At 48.6% G+C, this 20,689-nt stretch overlaps 1 protein-coding gene across 1 annotated transcript; it reads left to right on the top strand.

Annotated features, from left to right (window-relative positions):
• Positions 1–3,335: 3,335 nt before the first annotated feature.
• STK32A (serine/threonine kinase 32A) lies at positions 3,336–19,523 on the top strand. Its single transcript, XM_066560206.1, has 12 exons — positions 3,336–3,434; positions 6,135–6,190; positions 6,827–6,978; positions 8,453–8,626; positions 11,221–11,258; positions 13,175–13,264; positions 13,800–13,897; positions 15,718–15,834; positions 17,562–17,687; positions 18,654–18,782; positions 19,112–19,176; positions 19,428–19,523. The coding sequence occupies exons 1-12, from the start codon at positions 3,383–3,385 to the stop codon at positions 19,513–19,515; spliced, it is 1,185 nt and encodes a 394-aa protein (XP_066416303.1). The 5' UTR covers positions 3,336–3,382; the 3' UTR covers positions 19,516–19,523.
• Positions 19,524–20,689: the final 1,166 nt, after the last annotated feature.

The following is a 20,689-nucleotide window of genomic DNA, read 5'->3' as shown; positions in this document are numbered from 1 at the left end:
CAGAAAGACCACTGCACTCCCCTGAGTTTCCTTTTCGAGTACGAATGAAAAAATTCCCCAGCTTGGGACACGCCTCCTCTTTCTGAGCTGACACAGTAGAAAAGCTCCATTTCTTGAGAAAACTGCGAGACATGTTTAACTGTTTGTTTTTTTTTTCTAAGTGTGCCCTCTTTTTATTGCAGACCGAAGCCCCAGCTCTGGGACAGGAGGCTCTCTGTTTCCCATGGAAAATTAATCCCTCTGCTGCAAGCAGAATGGTGTTTTCCCATTGCCCAGTGGGGAACAGAGTTGGCTGTTTCACAGGAGCTGTTGCAGGTCTGCCTTTTGTCCTCTCATCTGCTGTATCTTTGGCCTACTCAATAAATGTGGTGTCTCTCTTCTTGTGGGGTCCTTCCAGGGGCAATGCGAACGGGCAGGGGAGGCAGCGTGACCCCGGCGCTCGGCCTTGCCAAGATCAGTGACCGAGGCTCCGACGGGACCGCCCTCTGTGAGCTGCCCCGAGGCGGCTGCGGGGGCTGGATGCACCCGGAGCCCGCATCCCCCTTCCCGAAAACAGCAGAGGGCCGGGCGCGGGGCTCAGAGAAGGGGAAGGATAACCCCGCAGCGAGGGGCGGCGGAGCGGTGCGGGCGGTGGGGTCACCGGAGGGACTCTCGTTCCTCGCCGCAGGGCGGGGACAGGGACAGGGACAGGGACACCTTCCTGGCGGCGCGGCCCCACGCGAGTGTCGCTCTCGGTGCCGCAGGCTCCTCCCGCCGCCACCGGCGCCCGGCCCGGCCCGGCCGCTCCCTCGCTCCGCCGCCCCGGCTCCCGCTCCGCTCCTCCCGCAGGCTGCGCCGGTCCCTGCGCTCCGCTGCCCCAGGTAGGCGCCTCCCCGGTGCCGCTGCCCGGAGCGGGCTCTGACCCGCGGGGTTGGGCGGGGGGCGAGAGGGGGACGGCGCTCACTGCAGGCTCGGGACGCGCGGGGTTCGCCGGCGGCAGCTCCGCCGCTGCCCGCAGCGCGTTTGGGCCGGGGGTCCTGCCCGAGACCCGGCTGCGGCGGGGAGAACCGCAGAGACACCCGTAGCTCCGCGGGAGACGCCCAGTGCACCCATGGTGGAGCTCAGGGCGCCTCCCCTCGTTCTTGCTGAACGCCGCTGTGGCTGCGGGGGAGTTCAGGGTCATCGTTAGTTCCTGTGGGACCAAAGCTCAGGGTGATGTCCCTCCGGGCTGTGGCGCCGCCCAGTCCCAGCTCCTCAGCGGAGCAGCGCTCGGGTAGTGCAGAGGTGCTGACAGAAATTGTCTGTGAACCCTCGGAGGTAGCCGTCCCCTTCCAGGGTTTCGGCAGTCCCACAGGGGTGACTCCGCCGGTGCGACCGGTGCCCATCCTCGGCTGAGCCTCCAGCCCTTCCCTCGGTCCCCCTGCGCTCCCGTCCCCTCGGAGCGCATCCCGCGCCGCTGGCTGCATTCCTCAGTTCTGCTCGGGGTTTCCGTTCATCTCTGGTGGCTAAGGCGTGCTGGGCCGTGTGCGTGTGCTGCGGCTCCGGGGCTGTGAGCTGGGATGCCCCGGCACTGCCGTCCCGCCGGTAAAATCCGCCGGTGACCGAGGAGCCCCGGAGCGCTGCGGAGCGGAGCTGCTGTCGCGCTGCTGAGGGAGCGAGGGTCCGACTGAGCACGACGTTAGCGTGGAAGACCTAGTAAATTTGGCCAGAGGAAAAGTAGTGATTTTAATAGTTTTGTGACGTTGCAGCGTGAAACAGTAAAAGATTTATCATTTCCATCCCCTGGCTACACTTTGTAAAGGTGCAAATCCTTGTAACTATTACTCAGGCTAGCTTAACTTCAAGGAATATCTGCACTCCTTCCTCAGAGCTTGTATGTATTGATGTATTTTCAAAAATGAACTGGCTCCAAACTGCTGTGCAAGGAAGTATCCCTGGGAACCTGTGATATGGGAACCTGATTTATGGCTGTTGCATCTGAAGGTCTATTTTTATTCTGAAGAGTACGTTTTGGGGCTCAAAAAGAGTTACTGCTGTTGGTTTGTTTGAGACTGAAGGCTCGATCTGTTCAGAAGCACTGATGGGAATCGTAAGCATTTGCTGCTTCATTTGTTTTCTTGCTGGATCTTGTTTCAGTTCTGAGATGGGAAATTAAGATTTTGTATTGGTTAGCTGGAGAAAAGGAGCTGCATATGCTGGTGGGGTAACTCATTGTATCCCATGACAGACCCAGTTCCCAGTAATTCTCTTTTCTCCAACATCTTTCTTAGATGCTTTTCTGCTTCTGCTTAAATTAACCATAATTTTGTTAATTTAAAGAAGTGAAGTTAGTTAGTAGTTTCCAAAATGTAGATCTGAGGAAATGTTCGGTGAACATACAGATGCCCTGGAAAATGCTCTGGGCTGGACCCAGTCCAGATCTTGCCGCACTGGTACTCCCTCATTTTGTTCTTTTAAGGCTTGGTACTTGCAACAAGGTATAAAGTTGTATGTCACAGGGATGTTTATCAAAAAAGCACATAAAGGTGCATTGCATGTGAATGCTTAAAAAATATGTGGCTGCTGTAACTTACAGAGTGTTCAAGCTCTCTCAGCTGCCAGTAAACTCTACAGACATGTCAGGAAAGATTGGAAAACTCCTGTACTCCCTGCTAATGAGCAGACCTGTCCCATTGCAGTGGGAGAGGAAATCCAGTCACTGCAGCCAGCATCAAGCCAGAAATCAGGTTTGCTGTTCTGTTCATAGCTCGTATCCAAAAAAACCTCTGAAGAACCTGAGTGGAAACTATACCTTGATTTTACATGGAATCTTTTTGTTAGAAATACCAGAATGGTATGATTTTTTCTCAAATGAAAGACTTGTGTAACTGCTTAAATCAAAAGGTGAATTCTGTGAATTTCTTCTTCCGTAGTTTTTACCCCTCCACATGACCTCATCAGTCAAAAGTGCTTTTTGGTTTTATCTAGCCAAGTCAGTATGTCCATTTATTTTGGATATTGGTCTCACTGCAATTAGTCACCCCCGAAGCTACAAAATACATGCTGAATGACACAGAAAACACGAGCCAGATCTTTGGGTCTGCTGGTCTGTTCCTGCCCTTCCTGCACTGGGCAGCAGTCCTGCTCTGAGGTGCAAGGTTGTGTGTTGCTGGTTTCTCTAGTGAGCTCCATTGCAATGTGCTTTTCCCTGACAGTCAGGCTTGTCCTCAGAGCAGAGAACCTCCAGTGAGACATTTGCAAGCTGTAAATGATGAACTTTTGCTTCCTGCCTTCTGCAGGATGCGTCAGCAGGACATTGCCAAGGTCTGGCAGGACTGACCCACAGCAGAACTGTACCAGAGGCTTCGAGTGTGGGAGCAGAACCCAGAGGAGTGGAGAGTGCTGAGCCTGGGCTGAGCACACCATGGGGGCAAGCACCTCCAGCAGGTCACCCCCCTTTGATGGGAATGAGGATGGTAAGAACTTTTCCCGTTGCTGTCTGGGGCTGCAGAGTTCTCCAGTGCAGACTGACTGTGGGGGTGCCAGCCAGCTCCTGTGCTGAGGCGGCACACTCCTGGGTGCCCCAGGTGAGCAGAGGGCTGTGGAGGTCAGCAGCAGCAGCAGCAGTGTGCCCCTGGTCCCTGCAGAGCTGTGCTCCGGTGTTGGGGTCCCTTTTGCCTCCCCTCCCAGCAGCTCTGAAAGTAAAACCGTCAGCAGAGGTTTGGTGTTGAGGAGTCCCTGGGACACTGCCAGGCACCTCGAGGGCAGGGACAAAATGCTGCTGCTCTGGGGCCTGGAGAGGTCTGTTCTGGGGTCCCAGTGCAGGGAGCAGTGGTAGAAGTGTGGTGGGAAGGTGGCTGGAGCGATGGATGTTCCCATGGGTGCTACTGTGGCTGCCCAGCTGGGCAGGACTGCCTGCAGGCACTGGGAGGCCAAGCCTGCAAGTTGGGTTGGCTGGAAAAGGAGCTGGAAAACTACTGCTGGGAGCAGTATTGGAGGCCAGGCTCCCCGTGCTGCCAAGATTACAGAGACAGTCATTAAAAGATTGCTCCATAAATATATTTGCTGTTGCATGAGTCAGCTTGCTGACTGCCATATGGGCTTTCACCTAGGTACAACAACAAAATGCATATGTGGATAAATACAAATACATAGTAATAAACGTAAAGCATACAAAGAGCTGGGTAACCCATCAATGCTGTTCCAATGTGCCCTGTAGTGCCACTGCCTGTCTGCAGCTGCTCAGCAAAACCAGCTTCAGTTTCCAAATGATTAATGCAACTGCTTACAGTTTTTCTTTGGTTTTCATATTTTTTCCATTTCTGTAGTTCAAAAGAAATCTGTGCTGTGAAGTTTTCCTGAAGATTTTGTTCCTGCTGCATCTAAATGCTCATTATTGGCATTTCTCATAAGCAACCACTTATGCTTGCTTGGGTTAATGAGCAGTTGTGTTCCTAACCACCTTCCTCAGGGTGGTGTGCTCTGGCTGTGGGATGTTCCTGGCTGGTCTCTGCTGGGTCTGTCTCTGGGTTCAGTGTTCATACAGCACCAGCTTCTGTGACTGAGAAACGCAGTGCCAGGAAAGGCCCTGTCCTGACCATGTCGGTGGTTTGCTGTCAGTTTGTTGGGTTTCAGTGAGCTCAGGGCCACTCTTGCATGCTGACACAGTGTGCAGACCAGTGCAGTTCTGTTTCCATGGCCCTGCACAAATTTAAAAAGTGGTACTGCATTTTTTCTCTAATAAGTCATGTTTTAATATACTGAGGGGAGAGAAACCCAGCTGAAACAGAGATGCCCCCTAGGGAATTTTCCATTATCCTGCAAATTGGTAACCAGAGGCTATCTCACCTTAGATGTCACAATCTTGTCCTCATTCTGATTTCAATTAAAATTGTAATTAATTAAGAGCTTCTAGGTACAGTAGGAAGCAGCACACTGCTCCATGGCACGGGCAGGTTCCTCCCCCGGGCAGCAGGTGGTGGGCACCAATCCCATCTCTGCAGCTGTGGCACAGGGAGACTTTTCCTTTGGGACCCACGAGTTGTGTAGGTGCTCCAGTGACAGTCCTAACAATTCTTGCATATTTTCCCAAATTGCTGTTGCTATAATTTCACTATTTTCTGTAGCACCACAATTTCTGTTTGAACTTCTTGAAGGGCACTGTTTACCTTCAGCTGAAGTAGGGTTACAGGATTATTTTTCTCTCAGCATTTCCTCTGAGCAGACAGGTGTGGATAATAAGCAAGTGAAATGAAAATATAATAACCAGACAGAAGATTCAAGGCTATGAGGTGATCTGATTCCCAGTGTAGTCAAGATGAGACCATTCAAGAAGCCAGATTTTGTTTGTGCTGCTCCTGGGCAGAAGGGTGTGGGAAGTGTCCTGGGGGATGGCAGCCAGATGTTCCCCCAGCTGGCCGAGTTTGCTGCAAGATAAAGAAGAAATAGGTAAAGGTGAGGACAGTGGTGGGCTGAGAAGGATGCTCATCAGTCTGTGGGCCTTTGCCAGTGTCCTCTCCAGCCCACCCGCAGCTGTTGTGGTTAAATCACCCTTGGACCAAGCAGAGCATCAGCTGTGTCATTGTTCCTCTCCCTGGTGGGGAGGGACTGGCATGGTTGTTCCCAGTCGTGTGGCCGAGTTTTCCTGAAGCTGCAGAGCAGAGGAGGGGAGAGGGAGGGAGGGAATATAATAAAAATTGGGGAAATAACCGCGAGAAAAGGGAGATGAGTTGTAACAGACCATGTGGTGCTGTGCTGGCTGTGCTGGGGTGAGCAGCAGGGATGAGGGAACCTGAGCCTCCAAGCATTGACTTTGCCTGGCAGATGAGCCTGGGGACCTCAGCAGTGTTGACTGCTCTTTGCTAAAGATGGTTTTTGTGGCTGGTTAGGTCAGTATTTTTTATCTAAACATTTTTTCATAAACCTTGGTTTAGAAATATGACCCCTGTTTACAAAACAGTGTTTCATGATTATACACCAGTTGCTTCTTTATGGCAGTTGTATTATCCTTCTTTGCATCTCTTAAACCAGTTCATCTGAGCTGGTGAATTTTGATCTGAGCATGTGAGTTTTGTCCCTGAAGGGCAAAAGCTCATAGGCATAAAAAGTAGAAATAACATAATTTCATCAAATGCTTGCTCAGCCATTTAATATTGAAATGTTGCTCTTTCTTGCAGTTACCTTCGACCATTTTGAGATTTTGCGAGCTATTGGGAAGGGCAGCTTTGGAAAAGTGAGTGTTGTGGAAATTAATCACCATGTGGGCAGCTGGAGATGTAACTGGGTGGAAATAGATGAGTTGGAGACTCACATGAGAGTACAGAACCAAAGCCCATGCAGTATCAGTGAGCCTTTACCTTCAATTCCTGGTAATCAGAAAGGAATCAGAGCCTGAATACTTTTCCATTCTGTAGCCACAAACCAAAGCCCAGTGCCCCTTAAACAAAGCCCAAGATTACCTGTGAACTGAGTAACACTTCTCAGGAAAGTGAGGATCAGGTGCTGGTCCCAGTGTTTGACCCGTAGCTCTGTGGTGGAGGGGGCTCTTCCCAGCAGTATCAGTGTGGGAGGAATGGACATGATGGTTAGTGAATGGCATTAAATAAAATGTTGACTTCTCTGTGATTCCCTGTCTCCCATGTTGTTCATGATAAATTCCTTCCTCTTATCTTCCCCCAAAAATTTCTCTTTGGGTGAAATTCCCAAGAAATTCCCAGGCAGTGTCAGTGTTGCAGCATTGGTGGATGCAGTTGTGCCCTGGCAGTGTCAGCACTGCCAGAGCTGCTGGAAAACACTCATGTCACTGGGCCTTACCTGCCCAAATTTGCTGACAAATCATCTCTGTTTTATCCCCTGACTGCTCTCCTAGGTCTGTGTGGTGCAGAAGACTGACACCAAGAAAATGTACGCCATGAAATACATGAACAAACAGAAGTGTGTGGAGCGAAATGAAGTGAGAAATGTTTTCAAGGAGCTGCAGATTATGCAGGGCCTGGAACACCCTTTCTTGGTTAATTTATGGTAAGAGGTGGTGCCTTGGCTCACTGGTTGAGTCAATTGCAGACACTTTTGAGATCAGACCCTCCTCATCTGCTTCAAGCCTGTCCTGGGAGCAACTGGTGTGTTCTGCTGACTGGGGCTCTTGTTTCAGGGGAATCCTGTTTGGTTAAGCAGTTATCACCCTTCTCGTCTCAGACAGCACAAGAGAGTTTATTCATGTGTCCTTTTGCAGTGTCCCCCAGGCAGGTATTGGCTGTCACCACAACCCCACCTGTATTTAAAGGAGCTCTTTGCAATCACCAGCAACTTCTGGCAGCGTGGGATTGATGGCCAAGCAGAGCTCTTTGCTGGTTATCCCTTGACATTTCTTTCTTCTTAATTTTATGAGGACAGCAGTAACGTTCCAAGGGTGTGAGGTCACATATTGCATGATAAAGTGGCGAATATCCTGTAGTTTCAGCATTCCTCTAGGGTTGTGGGTAATTACATTTATTGGAAATTGGATTTCTTTTTAGAATAAAGTAGAAATTATCAATGCTAAACACACACACACACACACACGCAAAATAGTCTAAAAGACACTGAAGATCAAAAATCTTTGAATAATTCTTCCTTTTTAAAATCTCCTGAAACCTCAGTGCAGTTCAGTGAACTCTTGGTATTTTGCTGCTGTTGCCATTTCGAGTGGTTCTTATTGGGGTATGAATGGTAAAGGTGCAGCTGCACCTCCCATATAATATCTCCAACCTTGTCTTTCCTACTTGAACACAAAGCTCCAGGCAAAGCTCTCTCAGCAGCTGAAAGCTGACCGGTGTGTCTGTGTAGAGATCTGTACAGAGCAAGCCATCCAAGTGTCCCTGCTGCTGTTCTTGCCCTGCCAGCCCTGGCTTCAGGATGCCTTTAGCATTCCTGTGTCTTTCCTGCACTCTGGGTGATTCAAAACCTACAAGCTCTGTGTGGAGCAGTGGTCTGGCTCGTGGTGCTGGTCAGCACATCCAGCAGTGTGCTGATAAGGAAAAGTCCATGAGAAAAGGGCTCATAGCTGGTTGTCAGCCCCTCTCAGAGAGACACAGTCCATCAGATGAGATCACTCACAGAGGACCAGCAGAGACCAGCTGCACCCTGTGGTGTTGAGCACACGGGGTCCCAGGCAGATGCTGCCCTGGCACAGGGACCTCAGTGCTGGGTCTGGCCAGGGGTGCAGGTCCAGGCTCCTCTGCCTGGCTCCTGTGGTCACCTCCTGTTGGTGCTCAGAGAAGGCAGAATGCCCATCCTGAGCTGTTCATACAATCTGCTCTGACTCTGTTACGGACCTGAGACTGAATTATTGTTGTCACAAGTGTGACAATAGTGGGAAACAGAGCATGGAAAGGTTGTGAAATTTGGAGTGAAATATTCCAAGAAATTATGAGTATTCCCAGAGGTACCACATGTTCCTTTATTACCTGTCATTTTTCAATGCTGCTGTCCTTGAAGCACGCGTGTGCTGTTTTAGGTACTCGTTCCAGGATGAGGAGGATATGTTCATGGTGGTTGACCTGCTGCTTGGAGGGGACCTGCGCTACCACCTCCAACAAAACGTGCGGTTCCAAGAGGCAACTGTGAAACTCTTCATCTGTGAGCTGGTGCTGGCCCTTGACTACTTGCAGAGCAGGCACATCATCCACAGGTCAGCCAGGCCACAGGCAGGCTTGTTACTCCTTTATGTGAAACAACAAATAGAAGCTTAAGTGATAAACAACATATTCTCCTATGTGTATTTGCTTTTCTGTGAAACACAAGGCTTCCCCCAGAAAAGTATTTCAAATACAGCAGAAACCATCTGATTTGTCCGTCTGGGATAGCTGTGAAATAGCATATTTGATTGCTCACTGATCCTGCAAAAATATGTCTCTGATAGGTTTTAATTAGCTGTAACTCATTAATGTCCATCCTCATCCAGGGAGAGTAGGTGCCAGCACTCAGAACTCCTGTGTTCATGCCTGAAGATGTCTCCCTTTGCCCCCCTCTGTATTGCACCAAAATACGAGGACTGGGCCCAAACACAACTTTTTCCTGGATGAGGTAAATCCCTTTTTAGAAATGCTGAGAGTTTCTTTTTGGCTACCACAATTTCTCATGGCCAGTGAAAAAAATGCCTGAGCTCTTCCCATACCTTTGAAGACCTCCAGAATAGCAGAGGAGGCAGAGGTTTCCCTGGCTGGGAAGCAGGGTTTGGCTGTGGATGGATAGACACATGGCTCTTCTGCTGCTGTCATGGGCAGCACAAAGCTCAGGGGCCCAAGAGTTTTGCCAAGTTAGCTGCTGTCAGGGAGGATAATCAGAGAGGGTCTGTCAGGGTCAGTAATTGCAGGGTTGCTGTAGGGAAACACTTTCATTTAGAAATACCACTCCAGATGAGCATTCTTGAGCAGTACAAGAATTAAGCATGGAAAGTGTAAAATTGAAGTGGTCCTGGTAGGTAGTGGGGAAGGCACACACTGGTGAGGAGCTGGTGAGGGTGAGTGCCTGTCCTGTCCTCAGTGCCCAGCTGCCATGTCCAGGCTGTGAGGGCAGAATGACCCTTGCCTGTCCCTGCGCCACAAGAGCCCAGAGCAGCTCTGCTCTGCTCTGCTCTGCTGCACTGGGGGCCAGGCCCGGGGACAGCTCCCACCCCCTCAGGGTCTCCTCTTTCACGCTGCTGCTTTCGTGCTTTACCTGCATGGATCTTTGCCCCAGTGTCAATAGGAGTGGGAGAAACTGCAGGTGGGGTTGCAGTGTGCTTCACACAGCTGCATGTGTTTAAGCTAAATCAAGTACAACAAAACATGTATGGCAGGCTGTAAAATTTGCAAGTTATTTAATTAACACTGTAATGCGAGTTGTTTAATTAACACTGTAACCCAGTGGGATAGTATTTGATTGATAAAGTGATTCGTCTGAGGCAATTACACTGCAACAGCTGTAATTGGGAACATCGGGAGACAGGGAAGCAATGGTTTTGTTTGGCTGAACAAAACTGTGCAGAGACACCAAACTCAGGCTGCAATTGTTTCCCACCTAGATGTAAAAGAATGAGAAATATTAATATCTTTTAGGTTAGGATATTATAGAACCAGCTTATAAAAAAGAAATATATAAATGAGCAATAACAAGAATTATCTCTGGTATTTGTTTGCATCCTGAGAATGATCTTACTGTGCTAGTGTAATTTCAGAGGCTGTATGCCAGACTGAGGGAGATCAGAAACAGACACAATAGAAATTTAAAAGTAATAACTTTGAAAAAAAAAAAGGAAACAGTTCCACTGTGCTCAGGGGGAAAATCAGCTGCTTACCTGACACTGTCCTGCTCTGCTAATGACGCTTGTCCCTATACCCACCTGTATGATGGGATGGCACCAGGAAGGGAACCAGTGCTTATAACCCACTGAAAGTTGTTGGGTAACAAGATGCCAGAAAACTGTAAGCTATTAGATGACAATTAGTTATATTGTGGGGCTTTGATTCCAGGTGGCTTGGAGAACTCAAACTGCATCCTAATGATTGAATTTTTAAAGATAAAATCCTAAACGTGTTCATTTCTTCACTTGGACCTCCTGTGCCTGGTGGGGAGCACCAGCTGGCACAGGTCACTGCACCTGCTGCCTGCCTGCTGGCTGGCACCTTTTCTCTGGGGCATCAGCTGGCCAGGTGCTCAATGGGGACTGGTGTAATGAGCTCATTAAAGCCAGGTAATGGCTTGTAAAGTCACTCAGGTGACACTGTGGCTGTATCAGAGTATCAGGTGTATGCTTTCTGCCTTCAGTTAAAGTGTTTCCCTGCAGCATTGCTATAGGTATTATTTTTTGGGGTCCTTTCACTTAGGAATAAAACCTGTGGGTAACCTATTTGTATCTAGAGCAATGATGTTAAAATACTTTAATTTGTCCTGGGGACCCCTTCTCATACAGTATTGAAATAGATTGAAAAGTGACAGGAGGAAAACGACAGGAAGACTCTCTAAGTGAGCTGTGGGTGCACTTAGCTGAGTGCTGCTCACCCAGACCCCTGCAGCCTGGCAGCACAGCCACTGCTGCTGCTGCTGCTGCTTCCTTGGTCACCCTCTTACACCCGAACCAAGGGGGAGCATCAGCTCTGGGAAGCCCCAGGCTCTGAGGGTGCAGTGTCCCTGCCAGTGTCCCTGCCAGTGTCCCAGAGCTGCTTTCCTGGGGTGCCAGCAGCCCTGCTTCCTGTCACTTCTCCAGGCTAATGGCTCTCTCTCCTTCTCTGCTTTGTTTCTCAGAGATATCAAGCCCGACAACATTTTACTGGATGAGCACGGTAAGTGCCAGGTGCTCTGTGGTCATGCCAATATTTAGCAGCAGTCAGGAGCCTGTATATATCTTTACATAAATGTACAGCAGGAGACAAGCTGCACTCTCGGTGCTTGCTGCTGCCATCCTTTTGTGTTGGGCTCTCCTGCTCTGCCCAGCTGGGAGCAGGATCTTCCCATCCTTTTGTGCTCACTTGCTGTCTCTTGCCTTTTGAGCAACAGTGTCTTGTACCTTCAGGGCACTGGGCAGCCTGTGATGCTGTGGTGTTTCTGGGGTTGCCTTGGTGTTTTAGCCAACACCTTCTTTGGCTCACTGACTTGATGGTGTCCCTACAAGACACCTGCAGGGACCTTATGTTTGGTGCTGCTTGGGATCAGGAGCCGAGCACACCTGATTTTAACATTTTCTTGGTTCTTGTTTAAAACTTATTCAAAATGCATCATTTGAAGGGCAATGCTTGTGTCACTGCAGGGTTTGTGCACAAACAGAATTAATTATGGTGCAATGGATAAGCCTTGGTCACATATTTAATTTTTCCTTGAGCATTTGGCATGGGGAGGGAGCTCTGAAGAGGATTAGGGGCTAGGTATGTTATAAATGTTGCTATTGGTTTTTCTATAGTTTTTCATAGGCAAAACTCTTGACTATATTCTTGCATGGCTCTTCAGTCACATTTTTTCCCAGCAAAGATCTCACAGTGAAGAGCTGTCTGATATTTTTTAGTTTGTAAAGAGAAACATTTTGTTAGGTCATATTTTTTTAAAATCCAAGTAACTGTATTGTTGTGAGAAATCTTCATTAGTAGCTAGAGCGAGGTGCTTGAAAAGTCAGTGCAGGGAGGAGGCATACCTGCATTTGTTATGACTTCAGAGGCTGTAGCAGAGATGCTGCAGCTCCCAAGGGAGGCCCTGCCTGGGTGTGTGTGACCAAGGTTGCCTGGCAGCACCGAGCCCAGACTCGATCCGTTTGCATATGACCTCCAATTTCAGAGCACGGGTTGATTATTTATTTAGGAGCTGGCAGCAAAGTGGCTTTGCCTCCCGGTGCTGGAGCCTCTGTCCCGCCCTGCTCCGTCTTTCTCCGGCTGTTGCTCCCTGCACGGACTCTGCAGAGCCCTGTCCTCCCTGCCATGTCGAGGGCCTGGCACTGCCCATCCCATGTGGGGCTGCTTTTGGTCAGTCCTCACTGTTGGGTGCTTTGGGGACCCATCACCATTGTCCCAGAGCTCTGTGCTGCTCAGACTGGGATGACACAGCTTCCTGAGAGGAGCTGGGATCACCATGGCCATGGGAATGTGGATCAGCACTCCCTGAAGAGGGAAAAAAAAGAGGAAAAGGCTCTGTTAGTCGCTACAGCTGCATTCAGCACAGGAAGACACAACCTACTAACTTTTATAATGATGCTACAATTTGGGATGAATTTTGAGTCTATTCTCTGCTCACTGTGATTTTTTTAAACTCTCTCTTGCAGAGGTTTCAGAGTGGTTTTTCTGGGTATATACCCTTGGCTCCAGTGTCCTTTTGACTGTGACTTGTAGTATTCTTTTTCTTCATCCATGACAGCAAAGGTTTGTCTTCCAACAAACTTGGAAAAGCTAAGAAAGCTTTGCACACACACAGAGTTCATTTTTTTTTCCCAGACTGATCCTGAAATATAGGAAGACTCAAAACAATCACTGCTAAATTACTTTTTGGAGAACTCTTGTATTTTCTAGTTCCCCAAAGGGAAAATAAGGGGATATTTGAAACAAGAGACATCTGCAAGCAGCCTGCAAGCTGAAATATTTTCTATCAGTTCTCCCACCAGATTTTTTTACCTGGAAACTCCTTTCCATTGAGTATTTTACTTTATGTTTCTGATTCAGAGCTATTTCTTGTGTGAATTTAAAGCCAAGCCTGTTACACGTTGGCCTCTGTCTTTCAGGACACGTGCACATCACTGATTTCAATATTGCCACCATGCTGACCAAGGACAGCCCTGTCACCACCATCGCTGGCACCAAGCCCTACATGGGTGAGAACCAGTGGCAGTTCCATGTTCTAGAATCTCCATTTTGTGGGCTTGGGGGGAGTGCTGTGGTGGGACACAGGTGAAGACAGTTTTGGTCAGAGCTGGGACTCTTTTCTTCCCGATCCACATCAAAACACACAGAGTCTGAAGTGAGGAGCACCCTGGGGAGGGGATGCAGGGTGGGGACAGGAGTCCCTCCCCAGAAATGCCTCAGTGCAGCTGGGGAACGTGTGCCCTACTTCACAGGGGGGTGAAGAGACGCTTAGGCCACCTTATGCCTAGGTTGAGTGAATGTGCTTATTCTGGAGCACATTTACTGTGAATGGTAGGCAGCTCCTGTGTCAGTAAGAGGAATTTGCTCTTTCTGGGCTTTGGGGCAGAGAAGCACAGAGAGTTCCATGTGGAGAGGGCTGTGGGCAGCCGGGTGGCCCTGGTGCAGGAGCATGGCAGCACGGGAAGGGCAGGGGGCAGGGGTTCTCTGTTGCTCATTTCCAGTGGGGACTGCAGCAAGGCAATTTTTCCCCCCTGTATTTCACAGCACCTGAAATGTTTAGCTCCACAAAACCCACCAGCTACTCCTTTGCCGTGGACTGGTGGTCACTGGGAGTCACTGCCTACGAGCTGCTCAGAACTCGGGTATGTGTGTGGCTCATGGCCTGGCTTGCTCTGCCCTTGGACACGCTGTTGGGAGGGTTAATGCTTTACAGCAGAGATGAGATGGCCAAGCTGAATTCAAGGCTTTAGGACTTATTACAGCAGAGGAAGCAGAGATCACATCTTCACCAGGGTTCTCGTGATCATGGCTAAGAGCTCAGAGAAGCTGCTGCAATACAGAACAGCATCTTGTGGCAGTTCCCTGTGCAGCTGAGGCCCTCTGGGTTGATTTAAGGGGCCAAGGCAAACAAGCAACAGCTCCTGAAGTTTGGGGTGCAATATCCTTTACTTGGAGCTTCTATTCTCCAAGGAAAAATAAAACTTGAAAAAAAAACTTGCTGCTGTTGTAACAAGACTGAGCAGTTGGAGCAAATGATGGGAAAAGCCCAATCCCTGCCTGTGCCGTCAGGGCTCTGCTGCTGACACGGGCAAGGTTGAGAGCTTTGTAGGTAGACAAATACATGAGTGTTTTGAAAGTGTTGTGAAAAAAAGGGGGACAAAAATTTTAAAATTACAGTATTCTAAACAAAAGAATGTAATTTAAAGAGAAACATTTAAGATCTTGTGAAACTTGGAAGCTTCTTTCAGTATAAGTATGCAAAACATGGTTTTTAAAACCTCTTATCAGCAGTCTTTGCAGAAGACATTTAGATGAACAGATTTTTTCATTTGAATCTGTGTGTCTCAGTTGCAAGAGATCAGTTTAGCAGACATTGAAGAGATGTGGCTGTCTGACCTGTTGGGTAACTGTAGCAATAAACATCTCAATGCAATATTTGAGTTTTCCACCTATAATGCTAAATGAATGGCAGGACTGTGAATCACATTGGGTTTTGACTTGTTTCTAAAGGCAGGAGAGGAAATGCTGTCTTGTGCTCATACCTGATGGCACAGCTGTGGCAAGATGGTGGCACCTGGATGCTGCCACCCAGGGGAAGGGAAGGGGGCCTTGAGGTCCATCTAGCATTGGCACACGTCAAGCACACTGCACCTGATCTGATCTCACTATTTATAGCTACTATTCTTTAAATGTACCTTTAGTACACTCCTGCCTTCTTCCCCCCAAAATAAGGTAAAAATCTGTGAATCAAAACTTTCAAGATGGAAACACTGCCATTTTAAGTTCTCTCTCCAGATAAATTGGCAGAATTGTAGATGGAAAATAAACAGGGAGGTGACCTCACCTGCACTCTACACTGCATGTGTCCCCGTGTCACTCACTGGCTGTGCACTGCATGTGGAGGGGTCCCTGGTGCTCCAGTGGGCCATGTACTCCTCTGCAGTGGCTCACCTGTCCCAGTGACATGACAGTAGCCACAGGGCAAAAGGGACTGTCACCCTGAGTCCTGATGCCCACCTGAGGCTGATGACCCTTCCTGGGACATCCTTTTCTGAGCTGATTTTATTGTTGGGGGATATTTGTCCTCTTTTCACTGGCATTGTCCCCAGCATGAGTGAAAAACGTTTTACAGGCAGTATCAGGAGTGGTCTAACCACAGCACTATGTGTCACAGCCTTGTAAGATAAAAACAGTGAAAAAACCAAGCAAATTCCCACTGGCTGATAACTCTGACTTCTGGGGTTTGCTCCTGCCTGCCCTGCTGTTAAATGTCCAGTTATTAGTGTAGTTCTTGCTGACATTTTGGTTTTTTGACTGAGCCATGGTCACACAGGGAGAGATGTCCCACAGGAGGCTGGGGACCGGACAGTGAGAATGTATGAAGCTTCTGTGCTCTAACCAGATTTCTCAAGAAGTCTGAAAAGCAGATAAATTCATGCTTGTCTTGTGGTGTTTTCCACAGCGGCCATACCACATTCGGTCCAACACTTCCCCAAGTGAAATCGCTCGCGTGTTCAAGACAGCTGCGGTGGCGTTCCCGGCGGCGTGGAGCCCGGGCATGGTGGGGCTGATCAGGAAGGTGAGGGGGCTGGCAGGGCCAGTGCTCCTGCCACTCTCAGCCCTGCACGGTGGGGAGCGCTTGCAAATGGCCAGGGCCAGGTCCCTCCAGAGCCCACTGTGGGACACATGTCAGCTGCATGAAGGCGATGGCAGCGAGCTGCGCTGGTCCCGGGCGGGCAGCTGCTGCTGCAGCCTTGGCTCTGGAATTAACGGACTTAGAAGCAGATCTTGAGACACGTGTCAATAAATTTAGTCCAAGAATCACATTTTTTTAATCCTCAAGAAACATTTTTTCCAGTAATGGAAATATTTGCAAGTGCTGACACTGTTGTAATCTTTTGATGCCATGTGGTTTATGCACCACTGCAACTGTTTTTCAATAAAGCTGTTACAAAAATTGCTTCAAAATCATTACTGGAATAATTTTGAAGCTGAAATCCCATTTGAAATGAAGCCATAGCTTCAATAAACAAGACTTGGGCTTAACAGTGGCAGCAAAGCTGAGCACTTACACCCTGCATAGCAGCACTGGCAGCAAATTTTAAGGAAGTATGTAAATAGTTTTTTAATCTCAAATAAGTGTGGGCAATGAAGTAGTACTTCATGTAGCTTTCAACTGGTTTTTGTTCCAAATAATATATATATATGTATTCTGTAATTTCTAATGAAATAGATTATCAAACATTTTAACAAAAAGAGGCTGTCAAGGAAGAAAATTGCAGAATATCTCCATTTGCTGAAAATTCAATGAAGCCAGTATTTCATTAAGCCTAACAGTAATACAGGAATACTTGCTGCAGATGTCCTGTGTGTTCCTATGCTGACAGTGTGTTTCCTGCTGATTTTCCAGCAGGAGAACCTGAACCACAGCAGGCCGCAAGTCATGGAGGCTCCCTTGTGAATAAATAATACAATGTCGCAATTATTTAAATGTCCCAGTGCTCCTTTGCATCTGGTTTAGCAGCCATATGCATTATATATACATGGCGCCAGCTGTGGCTCCTTCCTGGCTCTGCCGTGCCCTGTGGATTTCTGTGTTTGTGCTGCGGAGCTGCAGCGCTGGGCTGAGCTGGAGCCCAGGGCTCTGCAGAGGGAGCTGGGCTCTGGGGACAGTGCTTGTGCCTGGCTGCACACCAGGGCAGGGCTGTGCAGGTCACCCTGCCTGTAAATTCCCCAAAGTGTTTGGATCATCTGGTTTTCCTGCTGAGTTTTAGGAGCACAAGGTATCAGGAGTTTATGTAATGTATAATCCTTGAACAGAGACCACCTCAACCCTTTCCTTCCACACAAGTAATCCCTACAGCAATGTTAAAAAATTATGAAAATGAGCAGTGTGAAGGCATACTTTCACACTGGAATAAGAATATTACTTTAGTAGAGTGAGAAAAGAGGATGTTTTACTGATCCAGTACTGAAAGCAGAGCACAAACACCTGAGTGGAACTTCCCATTCCAAACAAACGCTTATTTTTAACATTGGACAATTTGTTTAATGCCACTGTACTGCCTCATTGCCTGCTCCTACAGTGGGGATAAAAGTAATTTGTAAAAATGGGAATAAGCAGAGGCAGAGCTTGTGAGCCTGTCGCATGCCCTGGTGAAGGGACTCTGAGCCAGAGCAGGAGAGGCACTGCTCCAAACGCCAGCCTCGATGCAGTGTCTCTGGCACCACGTGTCCTCAGCCGTGCTCCACAGAATGTGTGCCCTGTGGGATGGTCTCATCTCTCCCCTTTAACTCTTGCTGCAGTTGCTCGAGCTGAACCCCGAGAAACGCTTTTCTCAGCTGAAGGACATCCAGTCCTTCCCGTACCTGTCTGATGTGAACTGGGATGCTGTTCTCCAGAAAAGAATACTGCCAGAATTCATTCCCATGGTAAGGCAATTGAGTGTAAAGGTTCCTCACACCCAGCACTGGGACATTCTGACAAATTTCCACTGAAGCATCAGGTGTCCCAAGGAGAAAAGAGAGACCCAGGCAGAGCTGTCTCTTCCGTGAGTGTGTCGCAAAGAGTAATGGAGGGAGACTACAGTGTGGGTGCCCCAAAATGACATGCCCTGTTTGTAATGTTCCCAGAATTTCTGGGTGCAGAACTGGTGTTACAGCCCACTGGGCTGTGCATCTGTGTGGGAGGGATAGTGCCTGTGAGCCCTCTCGTGCTGACCCATGCTCTGAGCAATGCTGCTCCCCATATCCAAAATCCTAGTGCACCAGGATGGACTCAGCAGCAGCCTGGAGATCACCCACCATCTTATGGGAATTGTTTTCTCCTGCAATGCTTCCCCAACAAGCTCAATGTTAACAGTAAATAGCACATGCACTAGAGTTGTATTTATGGGCCTTTTTAAATTGAATTAAAACAGCACATAAGTAACATAACCCTTATAAAGAATAGTCCAACTACTCCAACTGGTTTTCAGCAGAAGTTGAGCTAAACTATGTATATTTGTTAATTGTAAATCTGCCCTTGTTGCTGGGTTTCTCTGTGGTGGGTATGATTCTCTGTTGCTTGAAGACCAGTTCCACTGGGCTGTTGTGCTACTCTCAAAAAGGCACAACCCAGCCAGGACACTGTCCTCATCCTCATTGCCACTCCAAAGCAGGCAAAGGGCAGAGTAGAAGCAGGAGCACAAAAGGAGCCACTGTGACACCTTGAATATCATCCATATCTGAAAGGACTGATAAAGTATATCAGAAGGATAGCCAATGCTCTTGGCTGCATGTGCAATTATAATTAGTGCATTTTTTTTACAAAATTCAGCTCCCAAATGCAGTCCAGTTTATAAGAGACTCCTTAAGACAGGCTCTGATCGCTTAAGGCCACTTCTCTCTCCCCTTCAGAAAGGCAGACTGAACTGTGACCCAGCCTTTGAACTGGAAGAAATGATCCTGGAATCCAAACCTCTTCACAAAAAAAAGAAACGCTTGGCTAAGAAGGAGAAAGACACAAGCAAAAACAATTCATCCCAGGTGAGAGCAAACAGGTACAAGCGTGGTAGGCCTTTCATTTTTCAATGACTGCCATCTAGCAAGACCACAGTAAAGTGAACAGAATATTTTTTTTCCATTGTGACCAACTTTATTCCTAAAACTCTCCATCTTCTCTGTGGTAAAGGGCAGAATCTGTATGCACTGCTTTACTGCAAGAGGAGAGCCTTAATGCCATTCTTCCCACTGCAGGGCTAAAAATGCTCTGTGCCTAAACATATTGCCATGTGTCATTGAAATTGTCCTTGCAATGTTCTTCTGTGTAAATTGTGAATTTATCCCCTATATCTTTTATTTTTCCAATATGAAAGGCCAGCCACCTCCAGAAGCACCTGGAAATACTCCAGAGAGACTTCATTGTTTTCAACAGAGAAAAGTAAGTTTTGATCCAGAGGCAGCAGAAGAGGCACTGGCCCTTGCCAAAGCCTTTGACAGTTTTTGGGGCCCAGGGCAGGGCCAGAGGGGGCTGTGTTGGAGGAGCTTGGGGCACTCAGGGCTGGAGGAGCTGTGCAGTGAGTGGCAGCTCATGCCAGGCAGTGGGGAGCTCCAAGGCAGCTGTACTTCTATGGGGTCTTGGCACTGCCTGGGCTTTTCCTCACAGTTCAATCATCCTTTTCTATCCCCAAGGGTAAGACCCCACCATGACAGCATCCAAGAGACCATGACAAAAAGTGGAGGCCCACACAGGGAGGACAATCAGAACATCAACCTCTGAGAGCAGCTCAGCCCCTGCAGGGGACCTCCTCATGGCACTGGGGCTCACCCACCCATCCACCTTCACAATGTCAGGCCGTGGACTTGTCCTCTGCTGCTGGGACCCTGCCAGCAGCCCAGGGCACAGAGGAGAGCTGGGGCACCACTCCCTCAGCTCATCCCCACAGCCCAAGGTCCTGAGCATGGGGGGAGAGGCTGTGGGGGTTGCCTTGCAATTGGCCACAGTTGGTTAGACTCAGATCCTATCGTGTTGCCTTTCCTGAGGCCAGGAATGGGACCACAAGACAATGGATAAGACAGTTTTCACTATTTTGGCTTGGCTGGCAGGTGCCACAGCCCTTGGTGTCGCCATGCAGGCTGCGCTGCCTCACGCTGAGAGGTGCCCACAGCTGTGCCACAGGGCTCTGCAGATGTTGGCATTCCCGCATGGATGGGCTCATGGCTGGTTCCCCAGGGAGAAGAGGTGGCTCCCAGATGCCGGGTCTTCACCAATGCATTGTGACAAAAGTGGCCTTTGCTTACAGACAGCTCCTGCAAACATCCTGTGAGGGTGGGCACAGGAGGCTGGAGATGAGCTCCTTTCTCAGCTGGGAGGAGGCAGCAAAGGTTTCCTGCCCATTTAGTGCTCTCTCCATGTACCCAGCAGGGCTGGCATGGTTGGTGGCCAGTGTGCAGACAGATGTGGACACCAAGCTGTAACAACCAGGTGCTGGTGAATCCAGATGCTTTACCAGTCTGGCCTGAAAAATACATTCACCATCATGTTAAAACTGCTGCAGCTCACTGAATCTGATGGAGTTTGGCTTCCAAAACCAGATGGGAATTTAAATGTGTATTTTGAATGCCTTTACCACTGAAATCACACTTGATTTAAGCAGGAACTGTCTTCAGGAACAACTGCACTGCTGGTGTGGTCTTTCCAAGACTGAGATTGACAAAAGCATTGCTACTGTGGTAATGCCAGGAATAATGCTTTTATTTAAATGCTTTGGCATGCCTGAGGTTTCATTCTTTATTTGACATTTTTCCCATTCTTAGCAATGTAGTGAACGTGATGAAGAGTTTGCCTTCCATTAACCCGAAGGTAAATGTCCTCTCTGCCCCGTGTGTCTGTGCAGCGGCTTGCAGTGCAGTTTGTGTCTGAAAACGAGCTTTAGTTTGGTGTCTTCCATGCT

Source organism: Molothrus aeneus, chromosome 15, assembly GCF_037042795.1.
Source record: "Molothrus aeneus isolate 106 chromosome 15, BPBGC_Maene_1.0, whole genome shotgun sequence".
NCBI lineage: Eukaryota > Metazoa > Chordata > Aves > Passeriformes > Icteridae > Molothrus > Molothrus aeneus.
Note: the sequence above shows the minus strand (reverse complement) of the source record. Positions and strands in the feature narration are given on the sequence as shown.